Source organism: Pan paniscus, chromosome 20 (assembly GCF_029289425.2).
Source record: "Pan paniscus chromosome 20, NHGRI_mPanPan1-v2.0_pri, whole genome shotgun sequence".
NCBI lineage: Eukaryota > Metazoa > Chordata > Mammalia > Primates > Hominidae > Pan > Pan paniscus.
Genome location: NC_073269.2, coordinates 43,471,502 through 43,486,715, shown reverse-complemented (window position 1 = coordinate 43,486,715; position 15,214 = coordinate 43,471,502). Strand labels below are relative to the sequence as shown.

Sequence of the window (15,214 nt, the reverse complement as noted above, 5' to 3'; positions counted from 1 at the left end):
CACAGTGAAACACACACGGCCTCCCCAGAGACTCCTGCCGGGTTCCCATCCCTGGCGCGGCCGGTCCACCCGGAGCCCGCCCTTGACCTCCCGCTCCCGCCCGGGGCCCGGCCCCACTCACCTCCCGGCGCCGCGGGCTCTGCAAACGGGCCCCGCGACCGAGACCCGCGACGTCACCTCCCAGAATCCTCCGCGAGGAGGAGCGAGGCGAGGACTGAGGCATGCAGGACGCTGAGCTCTGCGAGATCTGAACCAGCGACATCGCGTTCCCCATGGACCCTGCGAACCACGAGCCCCAGAACGCTTTGCGCCACGGCCGTCATCGTTGAACTACATCTCCCAGAGAACCCCGCGGCCCCCTCCACTGCGCGCCTGCGCCACGGGGGCTGGTACCAGAGAGGGCTGTGTGTGGTCGTAGGCTCTCCAGTGACCTTGAGCTGCTGTGTTGGTGAAAGCGGCCAGGCTGCGCGCGGGGCTGACTGGTTGAATGCTTGGGTGTGGTGGTTCGTGTGTGACTGTTGCTGCACACCTTTATGCTTGCCGACGAAAGGAGCGGCGGATTTTGTCAGTGCAGGGAGCTTCTGTATTTTAAATCACGTCCCGTGATTGTGGGTAGCTGAATGTGAAAGTGATTGTGGATCAAAGAGACTGTGGCTGACATTGGGGGTGACCGTTTATGTTACTGTGAGGATACCACTGATCCGATGTGTATCTGACTGTCTCCCGGTCTTACTGTTCCTTCACCCCCATCTCCTGCCATGGGCGGGGTCTGTGGTATCTTTTATTGAGGCAATCTCGGCGCTCACTGCAACCTCCGCCTCCCGGGTTCAAGCGATTCTAGTGCCTCAGCCTCCCGAGTAGCTGGGACTACAGGCGCCCGCCACCATACCCGGCTAATTTTTGCACTTTTAGTAGAGAAGGGGTTTCTCCATGTTGGCCAGGATGGTCCGGAACTGCTGGCCTCAAGCCATCCGCCCACCTCGGCCTCCCAAAGTGAGGGAACCATAGGCATGAGCCACCACGCCCCGCCTGTTATCCTCATTTTTATGCCCCATCTCTGCCTGTACCTAATGTGATGCCAGTCACAGAAGGGTGATTAGATTTCATTACTATGAGGTTGCTTGTTTGCACCAAAGCCGTAAGTAGTTTGGTAGCCGATAGCCCTGGTGTTTCTCCTGCTGTTGTTTCCATCTTTTCACTCTACAACTTTAGGGCCCAGCTTTAAGAAAACTGCCCACAGTCAGGACAAGAATGTGAGCCCCTGAGTGAAAGTTCCAGACTAAAGCAGCATTCTTCCCCATCTCCAGTCCCTGAAAGATCTGAAAGGTGCATCCATGTCACGATCCTAGTAAGTCAAGATTCTTATGCGGAAGCAAGGGGAAGTTCTTGAGAATGCCTCCTTGGAGAATACATCCTCCAGTCCCCTGCCACAGAGAGCCCTCTAATTGCTAAGCCCAGAGAATCTTCTACAAAAGGAGTGTGGGTATTAGGGTAGAACTGATTGCTCTTTACTCTGTGAAATCGGGCTTTGTTACTTTCAGAAGAAATCAGACATTTTTTAAAGGCTCTACAAACATGTAATAGTTGGGTTGCTTTAATGGGGAAATTTACAAATTCAGTGTTCTTTGGATGATAATTGTGGTTTGGTACTTGACAATTACATTAAACAGTTCTTCCCTGGACTTAATTATCAGGAAAGTTAGAGATCATCTTGGATGTTTCATACCGAAGTGCTGAAATTTAAGATTCTCCATTCTTTTTGTTGAGACAGGGTCTCTGTCACCCAGGAGTACAGTAGGGCCATTTTGGCTCACTGCAGGCTTGACTTCCTGGGCTCAAGCAATCCTCCCGCCTCAGCCATCCAAGTAGCTGGTACCACAGATGCATGCCACCACGCTAAGTTCAGTTTTTAATTTTTTGTAGGGGTGTATATGACTATCTCCTTATATGTCAGTGATTATTGGAAGGCCTTTTGTCCTTTATTTTTCTTATATCACCAAGTCCAACACTAATTTAAGTTTGGTCATTTCCACAGATTAGGCAGTGGTTCTGAAAGTATGCCAACTATGTGGCCGCACTGCTAAAACAAATAATGGTAGTGCTCTGTCCATCATGGTCTAGTCAAGAAAGCAGAACCACAGGGGAATTTAATTACAGGAAACTGATGACATAATGTTGGAGGGCTGAAAGAGCACAAAGGGAGAGATTTGTAACTTGAGGAAACAGCTAACACTCTAGAGCTTGGAGAACGAAAAGGAAGAAATGGATTTGCCACAACCTAAGAGCTCTGAGGAGGGGGTCTCAGCCCGGCAGTAACTGGTTTTGGCAGTCTAGTGCCTAGGGAAAGATAAAGCATAATTTTCTTTGGTCTTTTTTATTAAGATATTTTAAATGAGCCCATACTCTAGTATTAATGCTAGTGAGGAACCTCTCTACACAATAATTCATGAATTTCAAATCCATATAAATAAAAAATCTGGCCTGGCGCGGTGGCTCACGCCTGTAATCCCAGCACTTTCGGAGGCCAAGATGGGTGGATCACGAGGTCAGGAGACTGAGACCATCCTGGCTAACATGGTGAAACCCCGTCTCTGCTAAAAATACAAAAAAATTAGCTGAGTGTGCTAGCGGGCGCCTGTAGTCCCAGCTACTCGGGAGGCTGAGGCAGAAGAATGGCGTGAACCGGGGAGGCGGAGGTTGCAGTGAGCTGAGATCACGCCACTGCACTCCAGCCTGGGCAACAGAGACTCTGTCTCAAAAAAAAAAAAAAAAAAAAATTCCCCATGGCTAACTTCTGGGGAAGATAATTTGCATTTAGTGGGTGACTGCTAAAATCCAAGAACTGCATAATTTCCTTTGTAAATGTTCTCATTTGTTACAATACTAAAAAATAAATATTTTTATCCAATCTTACAGTTGGGGGAACTGGGATGCAGAGGTGTGACAACTTTAAAAAGTTCAGATATGCTGGTATGGGACAGGAAACAACACTATTTACTTCTCTTTGGCATACATGCCCATGAAGGTAATAAGGTTGATCTTCCTTTATCAGAGCAGTAGTCTTTAAAATGTTTTGCTCTATACCTCTTGAAACAATTTTGAAAAATAATAAAGCCCTTTTTACATTTTTAAATAATGCAAAGATATCATTTCTAGCATTTTTTTTTTTTTTTTTTTTTAATGGAGTCTCGCTCTGTCGCCCAGGCTGGAGTGCAATGGCACGGTCTCGGCTCACTGCAACCTCCGCTTCCTGAGTTCAAGTGATTCTCCTGCCTCAGCCTCCCAAGTAACTGGGACTACAGCCACGTGGCACCACACCTGGCTAATTTTTGTATTTTTAGTAGAGACGGGGCATCGCCACGTTGACCAGGCTGGTGTCGAACTCCTGACCTCATGAACCGCCCGCCTTGCCCTCCCAAAGTGCTGGGATTACAGGCATGGGCCACGGTGCCCAGCCTCTTGCATATTTTTAATACTGATATTTTAAAATAAGATTTTTAGGCTGGGCACCGTGGCCCATGCATGCCTGTAACCCCAGCATTTTGGGAGGCCGAGGCGGACGTATCACTTAAGGTCAGGATTCAAGACCAGCCTGGCCAACATGGTGAAATCCCGTCTCCACTAAAAATACAAAAATATGCCAGGTGTGGTGGCAGGCGCCTGTAATCCCAGCTACTCAGGAGGCTGAGGCAGGAGAATCGCTTGAACCCAGGAGGCGGGGGCTGCAGTGAACTGAGATCATGCTACTGCACTCCAGCCTGGGAAACAGAGCACGACTCTCTCTCAAAAAATAGTAATAATAGGCGGGGCGTGGTGGCTCACGCCTGTAATCCCAGATCTTTGGGAGGCCGAGGCGGGCGGATCATGATGTCAGGAGATTGAGACCATCCTGGCTAACACGGTGAAACCCCGTCTCTACTAAAAATACAAAAACAAAATTAGCCGGGCGTGGTGGCAGGCGCCTCTAGTCCCAGCTACTCGGGAGGCTGAGGCAGGAGAATGGCATGAACCCGGGAGGCGGAGCTTGCAGTGAGCTGAGATCGCGCCACTGCACTCCAGCCTGGGCGACAAAGCGAGACTAGGTCTCAAAAAAAAAAAAAAAAAGGAATAATAAATAAAAATAAAATAAGATTTTTATATCATTCTTTAAAACCCATGCAGTGGAATCTAAATACCATTGCAATTTTATAACCACCATCATTCATTAAACATACATGAGCCAGCTCTTTTTTAACATTTATAGGTACGTACACTGTACCTTTTTCTTACAATCATTTCCATTCCACTTCTGTCACTGAAATTTTATCTTAATACAATAATTGATAGGTCAGGTGTGGTGCCTCAGGCCTGTAATCCCAGCACTTTGGGAGGCCAAGGCGGGCAGATCACTTGAGGTCAGAAGTTTGAGATCAGCCTGACCAACGTGGTGAAACCCTGTCTCCACTGAAAATACAAAAATTAGCCAGGCTTGGTGGGAGGCGCCTGTAATCTCAGCTACTCAGGAGCCTGAGGCACAAGAATCGCTTGAACCCTGGAGGCAGAGGTTGCAGTGAGCCTAGGTCTTGCCACTGCACTCCAGCCTGGGTGACAGCAAGACTCCATCTCAAGACAAAACAAAAATAATAATAATTGCTTACCCTTAAAAGTCTTAAACTACCGTTTTACTTCGCTGTAACAAAAATGAAATTGTACTTTTTTTTCTTCCTACCAAAGGTTCTAAGTGTCAAAAAATTTCTTAAAGATTCATTTTATTATTATTATTTTTTTTTGAGACAAAGTCTTGCTGTGTCAACAGGCTGGAGTGCAGTGGCACGATCTCGGCTCACTGCAACCTCCGCCTCCCAGGTTCAAGCGATTCTCCTGCCTCAGCCTCCTGAGGAGCTGGGATTACAGGCACCTGCCACCATGCCCAGCTAATATTTGTATTTTTAGTAGGGATGGGGTTTCACCATGTTGGCCAGGATGGTCTTCATCTCCTGAACTTGTGATCCACCTGCCTCGGCCTCCCCAAGTGCTGGGGTTACCGGCATGAGCCATCGCACCCGGCCTATTTTATTATTATTTCTCAATTGGTCAAAATAATATATTTAACATTTTAATATTATTAAACATACAAAAGGCCGCACTTTGGCCCTCCTCTAGTCAAGCAGTTTCCTTCCTGGTGAAAGTCCATAGGCAGAAACATGCCTGCAAAGATCTCACAACCTTCTTTCAGACCATGCTCTGGGTATCCAAATCCCCAGGATTTCCTGTTCAAATGGACTCCAGCCTGCTTCCAGAGCCTGTATTTCTTCTGTGTCCAAAGCCCCTTCCAAAGGTGGAATGTGCTGCCTATCCACAAAATGTGGCCAAATGAGAGCAATTTGGTAAGGCTGGACAGAGCTTAGATATGCAAGCTGGAGTGTCCACATGTGGGAATAGAAGACCTCTTACGATGTGGGACAAGGATGGCGGTGGGAACAGAAGGGGACTGGCTGGGGACCTCCATCTGTACTGTTGACCCAGGTCTCTACATGTCAGTGACAGGCTCGTTTATGTATAAACTATTTTGGAGACCAATGGTCTTATGATGATGGTGGTTTGAATTAGGGTCATCACTGGAAGAGGCAATGAGAAATTGTCAGATTGGGATACAGTTTGAGTGTAGAACTAACAGAAGTTGCTGATGCTTGGTTGTGAATATAGGGAAAGAGAGAAGTTCAATATAATGCCTAAATGTCTTGAGCCCCTGGATAAAAGGTAGTGTTATTTACTAAGATAGGGGAAAATGAGTATGTGGCAGTTATCTAGGATGGGGTGGGTGGTGAGGTATCATGTTAAGTTGCAGATGCTTGTTGGATTTCAAAAGAGTGATATCAAGTAGGCATTTAGATATATGTGTGTGGAGCTCAGTGAAATGTTGGTACTAGAGATACGAATTTGGGAATTTCAATTAAGACGCTTTTAATAGGAAGTTATACAGTTATATGCTCAACTGAAAGTAGCTTATACAGTAAAGATATTTATTTCCCCACTTAGCAAGAAGTTCAGTTGGCTTAGCAGGTGACCAATTGTAGCAAGAATCCTTCCTCCTGCTCTGCAGTCCTCAATGTATTGGCAGTGTTGCTTTATGTGGTTGCAAGGTAGCTGCAGCAGCTCCGGTCCTCACACAATGTCTTCATTCTGTGTCTAGTTCCAGAATGAAATACTTTTGTTTTGTTTTGTTTTTCATTCTTGTGGGTCTCTCTTTTTTTTTTTTTTTTTTTTTTTTGAGACAGAGTCTTGCTTGCTCTGTTGCCCAGGCTGGAGTGCAGTGGTGCAATCTCGGCTCACCGCAACCTCCACCTCCCGGGTTCAAGTGATTCTCCTGCCTCAGCCCCCGAGTAGCTGGGGTTACAGGTGTGCGCCACCATGCCCGGCTAATTTTTGTATTTTTAGTAGAGACGAGGTTTTGTCATGTTGGCCAGACTGGTCTCGAACTCCTGACCCCAAGTGATCCGCCCGCCTCAGCCTCCCAAAGGGCTGGGATTACAAGCATGAGCCACTGTGCCTGGCCCCCAAACATTATCTGACCACACTTAGATAACCACTGTTACATAATAATTAGAATTAAATGAAATAGCTATTTAAAAACTTACTTAGATCAGGCGTGGTGGCTCAGGCCTGTAATCCCAGCACTCTGGGAGGCCGAGGCAGGTGGATCACCTGAAGTCAGGACTCGAGACCAGCCTAGCCAACATGGGGAAACCCTGTCTCTACTAAAAATACCAAAATTAGCTGGGCATGGTGGTATGCACCTGTAATTCTAGCTACTCGGGAGGCTGAGGCAGGAAATCAGTTGAACCCGGGAGGCGGAAGTTGTGGTGAGCCAAGATCGCACCACTGCACTCCAGCCTGGGTGACAGAGTGTGACTCCATCTCAAAAAAAAAAATAAAAATTTAAAAATAAATAAACAAATAAAAACTTACTATGACCTCTTTTAAAATTGAACATTTTAATGGTGACCATAACAGACTTGTGGATTTGAGGTGATATTGTCTCATACTGTTTACCATCTGTTCTTCAAATTTTTCTTTGTGTAGTGTAGTCTACTACTTACCGTGAGAATGGTAGGATGGACAGTGGTTACTCTGGGACAGGTTTCTGTTGGTTTTAAACATCTAGAGCTGTCATCTCAGGATGGGAAAGATAAGGCACTAGTGAATGGCTTTCTAGACAGACTGGAAAATCATCAAAACACCAGACTCAGAAGAAGCCACATAACTGAATACTTTGTGGTGCTTGCCTCCTAATCAGCTTCCAAGTTTGCACACAGATTTTAGTACCAGGCCAGGCCCAGGTGGACAGCTCAGGTTATCTGCCTCAATTTTCTCTCCTGAGAGGTTCTGAGCAGAGGGCCTAATGTGAGTTTAACAATCAACACGGTTGGGGCTGGGGCTGGGCCAAAGGATAGAATGTAGCCTTCTACCCCTTTCTTACAATTCCTGTCCTATTTGCGTGGCTCCATAGAAACCATATCCTGGGGTTTGTATCTTTTTAAATATATTTAAGTCTTCAGGTAGCAACTGTTCTATTTTTTGCTAAGAGTTTTTAACAATTTAAGACAAAATCTTAGTTACATGGATGAATTAAATTGAAAGCTGTATACTATCACACTGGTCTTTATTATTATTTTTGAGACAGTCTCACTCTGTCGCCCAGGCTGGAATGCAGTGGCCAATCTCAGCTCACTGCAATCTCCGCCTCCTGGGCTCAAGCGATTCTCCTCCTGAGTAGTGGGTATTACAGCCATGCACCATCACGGCCTGGCTAATTTCTGTATTTTTAGTAGAGATGGAGTTTCACCATGTTGTCCAGGCTGGTCTCGAACTCCTGGCCTCAAGTGATCCACACGCCTCAGTCTCCCAAAATGTTGGGATTACAGGTGTGATCTACCACACCCAGCCACACTGGTCTTTAAATAAAATAAAAATAAATTGAAAGCTGTGATATTCTTTCTAAAAGTTAAACACAAAAAGAACATGTTTAACTTTGAAATCGTTTTGTGACATAATTTTATGGAAGAGAATAATTAAATTCTAAGACTCTAGGGGATTAAAACAATAGTTTTTAAACTATTATAAAATAGTTTATCTCAAAGTTTTTTTTTTTTTTTTTTTTTTTGAGATGGAGTCTCACTCTGTTACCCAAGCTGGAGTGCAGTGATGTGATCTCAGCTCACTGTAACCCCCGCCTCCCAGGTTCAAGCGATTCTCCTGCCTCAGCCTCCTGAGTAGCTGGGACTAGAGGTACCCACCACCACGCTTGGCTAATTTTTGTATTTTTAGTAGAGATGGGGTTTCACCATATTGGCCAGGCTGGCCTCAAACTCCTGACCTTGTGATCTGCCTGCCTTGGCCTCCCAAAGTGCTGGGATTACAGGTGTGAGACACTGTACCCGGCCTCAAAGTATTTTTCTGTTAAGAAGTATGAAAGCCAGCCCATGAATTGCCATGGGGGAGGGCTGGGAAAAGCCAGCCATGCCAAGTACTCCACCTAGGATAACACTTCATAATTTCTTACCAGATCTTCTAACTCTACTCACTCACTTAGATGTTGAACAAAAATTAAGATCCTAACATCTCTTACCATTTTGGACAGTGATGCCCTAACTGTAACTCCTTTGCATAAATAAATAAATCTACATTTATTTTTTCCCTAAATTGATAGCCAACAACACAAACACTGAATCTTACGATTGCCATTTTCACGCTGATTTGAAATCCTGCTTTATCGCATTCAAAATGCTCATATATGGATGGGTTTGTTTTTCTGTTTTTTAAAATATGGTTCTAAAGAGCTATTCTAAAAACTTATATATGAACAAAGACATGTTACTATATAGTTTCTATATTTTCCTAATGATTCTTGGAAATTTTATTTTCCAAATAAAATTCAGAATCATTCAGTCTAGTTCCATGAAAAAAAAACAAAAAACAAACAAACTGGGACCTAACCTAGTATTTAAAGTTAATTTGTTGAACACTGCCATTAAAAAATATATGTTCCCAACCAGAAGAATGGTACATTTTTACAATGGTTGGAAATATTTAAACTCAAGAATTACCTGTAGGATGTTGTTTGGTAATTCAAAGGAGAATAGAAATTAATTTCATTTTCTATTTCTGCATATTGTGTGTTTTATAAATAAAACAACAATACACTTCTAGTCTAAATACATCAGTCAATAAAAATATCTTCAATGTGGATTCAACCCAGAAACCAGAGAAAACCCCAGAAGGCTTAAGCAAAGTTAGGGTATTTTTAAAAATGGACCTCTTCCTAAAACCTAGAGCTAGGATACTTGCAGTCACCTAGATATAATAAAACCCTCTTCTACCCATGGACTATCCCTGTCTCCATGAATTAACCATTCCCCAAACTCTCCCCTGAGGCTGACTCTGTGGGGTCATGGTCTGGGGAACACATAGTAAATCAGCCATGGTGTCTTCCAAGTCTCTTGTTCCCAGTTAGGACAGATGGACATCAAAAGACAAGCTCTAGTATTGTTGTCTTGAGGCAGAAATTAGAGAAAGAAGAAAATAAAATTTAAAAAGAGAAAAATAAGCTTTCCATATTAGGCTGACTCATCCTAAAGGCGGTAGCAGGCAAAGCCTGGACCCAGGCGAGGTCTCGATAACGTTTTCAAAGAAGCAAAGGCTTGAAGGAATGTGCTCTGGAGACTCTCCCGGCACTCCCTCAACATAAGGATAAGAAAAAGTAAAGATCCCCCTCGAATCCCACCTCCCTCCGTGTGATTGTACCTTGCTCTGCAAGTTTTATCAGGTTATAGATTCCTGTTTTCTGTAACTAGTAACTTCAAAGTATTCTGTTTTATCTAAGCAGCACAGTGAAAGTTTTAAGATATGCCTGAGGCAGGCCTGGGCTGCAGCCGTCTGGGCACCATAGCAAAGGTTATGAGATAAGCCCATGCAAGCCTCTTTTGAGCAAGCCTAGATAACAGCCATCTGGGCTGCATAAGCAAGGGTCATATGTAATCCTGAGTTATACACCTGTCACAATTTGATTAACTGCCTTTGCTCTGCCTCTGTATCCTGGCTTTTGCACCACTACGTTTTGCACCACTGTAAGCTTGTTTCAAGTTAGCCTACCCACTTTGAGAAGTGTGTATAAAAGTCAAATGCTGTCTTTGTTCTGGGCCCAGTTTTTGGATGTTAATCCTCTGGGTCTGCGTGCACTCAATAAATCCTCCTGTCGGCTGGGCGCGGTGGCTCATGCCTGTAATCCCAGTACTTTGGGAGGCTGAGGCAGGTGGATCATGAGGTCAGGAGATCGAGACCATCCTGGCTAACACGGTGAAACCTCATCTCTACTAAAAATACAAAAAATTAGCCGGGTGAGGTGGCGGGCACCTGTAGTCCCAGCTCCTCGGGAGGCTGAGGCAGAAGAATGGCGTGAACCTGGGGGGTGGAGCCTGCAGTGAGCCAAGATTGCGCCACTGCACTCCAGCCTGGGTGACAGAGCGAGACTCTGTCTCAAAAAAATAAATAAATAAATCCTCCTGTCTCACCCCATGGTCTCTCTGGTCCTCCTTCATTCCTTCAACAGTTTCTGTAACATCCAGGGTACAGTGGAAGGAATGTTCAAAGTGTACCTGTAAAATGACACTGGAATAGTATTCATTTCCTAATTTCAACCCATTTAAAAGTACTTTCTCCATCAAGTTACTGACACAGGATTTTTCTCAGCCACATTGCCAACTGAGGACCTCCACAGCCAGTGACAGCCCTCTGCCTGGACCTCACTTAGCCCTGGGCCTGCTGCTGGAGGTGCCCTGCCCTCTTGGCCTGCCTGTGTTATAGCTTATACCCATGTTTAGCGGTTCTGAGCGCTTGTCCTGAGTCCAAAAAGAATGAGGATACACTGACAATTGAAGGGTGAGGATGGGTAGAAAAGAATTTTATTGAGCGAAAGAACAGCTCTCAGTGGAGAGGGGATGCAGGGAGTGGTCAACCCCCACAGCAGGGTGATTTCTCTCCTCACTGCAGTTGAGTCTGGGTCTTTTATGGGCTCAGAATAGGGGAATACATGTTGACTGATTTGTAAGTATGCAAAGGCACCACTCAAAGGTGGGTACAGCAGTGTAAAAACCAATTAGGAAAGGGCAGGTATATGTAAAATAGGTGAAGGGTTGGGATCAATCGGAGGAAAGCACACCAAATGGGAAGACAGGTTCTCAATTTAGTATGAGGATTTAGCCGGGACTGTCTTCAGCTTTAAGGTTGGGTTTCACCAGGTACCCACCCCTATCTGCCTGGGCATTTGACTGCTCCTGCCACTATCATTACCTGATTGGGTTTCCACAACCCACCATCCACAGTGAGGAAGGGCAGGGCTCCTGAAAATGAGCCAGCAATTCTCCTTCAGGTGGATGGAGATACAAGTCTTACCAGTACAGTCTCATGCACAATCACACACACAATGTCTCCACTTTGGTATCTAGCAATGGCTGAAAAAGCCACAGCACTGTGTGTGTCCTCTGATGTCTGATGAAGTATGACTCCTGGCTAAAGGCTGTACCACATTCCCTGTACACATAAAGTTTCTATCCTGAGTGTGTCCTCTGATGTCTGATAAGGTTGGACTTCCGACTAAAGCCCCGTCCACACTTTCTGCAAATATAAGGCTTCTCTCCTGAATGTGTCCTCTGGTGTCTAATGAGGTGTGACTGCCGGCTAAAGCCTTGCCCACACTCCCTGCACACATGCGGCTTCCCCCCTGCGTGTGCTCTCTGGTGTTTAATGAGAGTTAACTTAGCACAAAAGCCTTGCCCACACTCCCTGCACACAAAGGCACCTGAGTGTGCCCTCTTGTGCCTAAACAGGTTAGGATTCTGCCGAAACCTTCTGCCACACTCCCTGCACATAAAAGGCTTTTCCCCTGAATGTGTCCTCTGGTGTGAAATGAGGGTGGACTTATCATTAAAGCCTCGTCCACACTCAGCACATACAAATGGCTTCTCCCCTGAGTGTGTCCTCTGGTGCGTGATGAGGGTTGATTTCCGAGTAAAGCCTCGCCCACACTCCGTACATACAAATGGCTTCTCCCCTGTGTGTGACCTCTGGTGTTTGTTAAGGTTTGACTTCAGGCTAAAGCACTGGCCGCACTCCAGGCAGACATAAGGTTTAACCCCTGAGTGTGTCCTCTGGTGTGTTTTGAGGTTTGATTTCCAGCTAAAGTGACGCCCACATTCTGTGCATACATAAGGCTTCTCTCCTGTGTGTGTCCTTAAGTGTCTGATGAGGTGTGACTTCTGGCTAAAGCCTTGCTCACACTCCCTGCAAATGTAAGGCTTCTCTCCTGAATGTGTCCTCTTGTGTCTGACCAGGTGTGAATGCTGGCGAAAGCCACGCCCACATTCCCTGCAAACATAAGGCTTCTCCCCAGTGTGCGCCCTCTGGTGGGTGATGAGGTTTGACTTCAGGCTAAAGCTCTGCCCACATTCCTTGCACACATAAGGCTTGAGCCCTGAGTGTGTCCGCTGATGTGTAAAGAGGTTCGACTTCCAAGTAAAGCCTCGTCCACAATCCTTGCACACATAAGGTTTCTCCCCTGAGTGTGTCCTCTGATGTGTGATCAGGTTTGACTTCCACGTAAAGCCTCGCCCACATTCCCTGCACCCATAAGGCTTTCCCCCAGAGTGTGTCCTTGGGTTTTTGATGAGGATTGACATACTGCCAAAGCTGTCTCCCCACTCAGTGTACATGTAAGGTGTCTCCCCAGTTTGTGTCTTCTGGAGGCTAAGGAGGTTTGACTCCTTGATAAAGCCTGGCCCAAACTCTTCATATTTGATTTCTCCAAATCCTGAGACTTCTAAACCATGCAATACTTTGTCTGTTTCCTCTAGGTCTGCCCTCCGTTCAGGGCTGGGCCCTATATCCACCACTGTGTTGTCTTCCTTGGACTGTGCTGGCTGTTCTTCAGGTGGGCTAGAAAGTACCTTTGAAGTGCCATTTTTGCTTACTCTCCCAAACAGGAGTCTGGAGTCTTCTCCCTCTTGAATCCATTCTGCTTTGCCACTCAAGCAGAATGGATCCTGCTGTTGTTTCGGATCTTCTGGATAGTGTTTTCCCAGCTGGAGAGGATTTCCTGCCCATAAACTTGAAAACAGCTGAGAGAGATGACTCAGCCACACATGTTGGCTGAGAGCCTGCTGATTGGAGAAAATCAGAGGGCAGGAGGGACTAAGTTGAATTTCTGGCTTCGATTCTGCTGAAGAAAGAACATTTTCAGAGGGGCCATAGGTAGGGCTGTGTAGGCAATTTTGCCTTGCCCACTGGTCATTCATAATATATTTACATCACAAGCTATCTCCCAGTTAGACATCCTTCCCAGCATCTATTTTTCATTTCACTTCACGCATTACACTTTCGTTTTTTGTTTTTTTTTTAATGGAGTCTTTCTTTCACCCAAGCTGGAGTGCAGTGGTGCGATCTCAGCTCACTGCAACCTCCGCCTCCAGGGTTCAAGCGATTCTCCTGCCTTAGCCTCCCGAGTAGCTGGGGTTACAGGCGCCCAAGACCACGCCCAGCTAATTTTTGTATTTTTAGTAAAGACAGAGTTTTGCCGTGTTTGCCAGGCTGGTCTTGAACTCCTGACCTCAGGTCAGCCTAAGCCTCCCAAAGTGCTGGGATTACAGGCATAAGCCACTGTGTCCAGCCCTATGCATTACATTTTCTATTGCAGGAGTTGGCAAACTGACCTGACAGGCCAAATCCAGCCTGAAACCTGTTTCTGTATGGCCTGCCAGCTAAAAATGGTTTTTTACCTTTTAAGGGGTTGAATTCAAAAGAGGGAGACACAGAAAAGAGAAAGGAAGGAAGAAGAAGGAGGTGGAGGAGGAGAAGGAAAAGGAGGAGAAGAAGAAAGAAGTGGCAAATATTGCACGTGTTCTCAAAAACTTAAAATATGACGCCTGTAGTCCCAGCACTTTGGGAAGCCGAGGTGGGCAGATCACGAGGTCAAGAGATTGAGACCATCCTGGCTAACATGGTGAAACCCTGTCTTCACTAAAAATAGAAAAATTAGCTGGCTATGGTAGCACACACATGTAGTCCCAGCTACTTGGGAGGCTGAGGCAGGAGAATCGCTTGAACCCGGGAGGCGGATGTTGCAGTGAGCTGAGATCGTGCCACCACACTCCAGCCTGGTGACACAGTGAGACTCTGTCTCAAAAGAAAAAAAAAGGAGGGGACAAACAAAATGAGGAGAAAATAAATGAAAGGCATCTTAACTGGAAAGGAAGAAGTAAAAAAAATCTCTTTTGTTCACAGATTATATAATTTTGTAAGCATAAAATTTCAAAAAAGCAACTAGAAGTCATAATTGTACTTAGGTCATATAAGATAAATATATAAAAAATAATTATATTTCTATATACTAGCAATGACTATTCTAAAAATGAAACTGAGAAAACAATACTATTCACAATAGCATAAAAATAATAAAATGCTAAGGAATAAATGTGACAAAGTAGCACAAAATTTGTAAACTGAAAATTAAGGCTGGGCACGGTGGCTCATGCCTGTAATCCCAACACTTAAGGAGGCTGAGGTGGGAGGATTGCTTGAGGCCAGAAGTTTGAGGCCAGTTTGGGCAACATAGTGGGATGAAAGAAAGAGAAGAGAAAGAGAAAAGGAAAGGAAAGGAGGAAAAGAAGAAAGATTTTTAAAAAGAAAATTAACAAACATTGTTGAATGAAGTTAAAGCTCCAAATAAATAGGGAGACAGTCATAGATTGGAAGGCTTACTATTATTAAGATGGTGATTCTCACCAACATTTATCTGCAGATTCAACATAATCATGGTATCACAACCACAGCAGGCTTTTGGTTTTTTTCCCTTTTGGAAATTCACAATCTGATCCTAAAACTTACATTGAAACTCAAAGGACATAAAATAGACAAAACAATTTCTGAAAAAGAAAATAAAGTTGGGGAGTGTATACTTCTAACTTCAAAACTTAATATAAAGCTACAGTAATGAAGATAGTGTGCTACTGTCATAGGAGGAAGATGGAGATCATGGAACAAAATCGGGAGACTAGAAATGAACACTTAGATTCACAGTCAGCTGATTTTTGATAAAGGTGCCAAGGTAATTCAATGGGGGAAAGGATACTCTTTACATGAGATTGTAAGGACAACTGAATATTCATATGCAAGAAAATGAATT

General features: G+C 45.0%; 2 protein-coding genes across 7 annotated transcripts in view; both read right to left on the bottom strand.

The window, feature by feature from the left end:
- Positions 1-15,214, bottom strand: part of ZNF527 (zinc finger protein 527) — a 62,684-nt gene that overhangs the window by 21,551 nt on the left and 25,919 nt on the right. For both annotated transcript variants that reach the window (XM_055103115.2, XM_057300542.2), the window contains one exon: positions 122-6,168. The gene's annotated coding sequence lies outside the window, so the exon portion shown is untranslated. The remainder of the gene's footprint in view (positions 1-121; positions 6,169-15,214) is intronic.
- Positions 10,919-15,214, bottom strand: part of ZNF875 (zinc finger protein 875) — a 52,333-nt gene continuing 48,037 nt past the window's right edge. For 3 of the 5 annotated variants that reach the window (XM_063600216.1, XM_063600217.1, XM_008960827.7), the window contains one exon: positions 10,919-13,252. In XM_063600216.1, the coding sequence (XP_063456286.1) occupies positions 11,586-13,252 (1,667 nt within the window). In that variant the 3' untranslated portion in view covers positions 10,919-11,585. The remainder of the gene's footprint in view (positions 13,253-15,214) is intronic. The other 2 variants (XM_063600218.1, XM_008960829.7) reach the window with 1 other exon arrangement.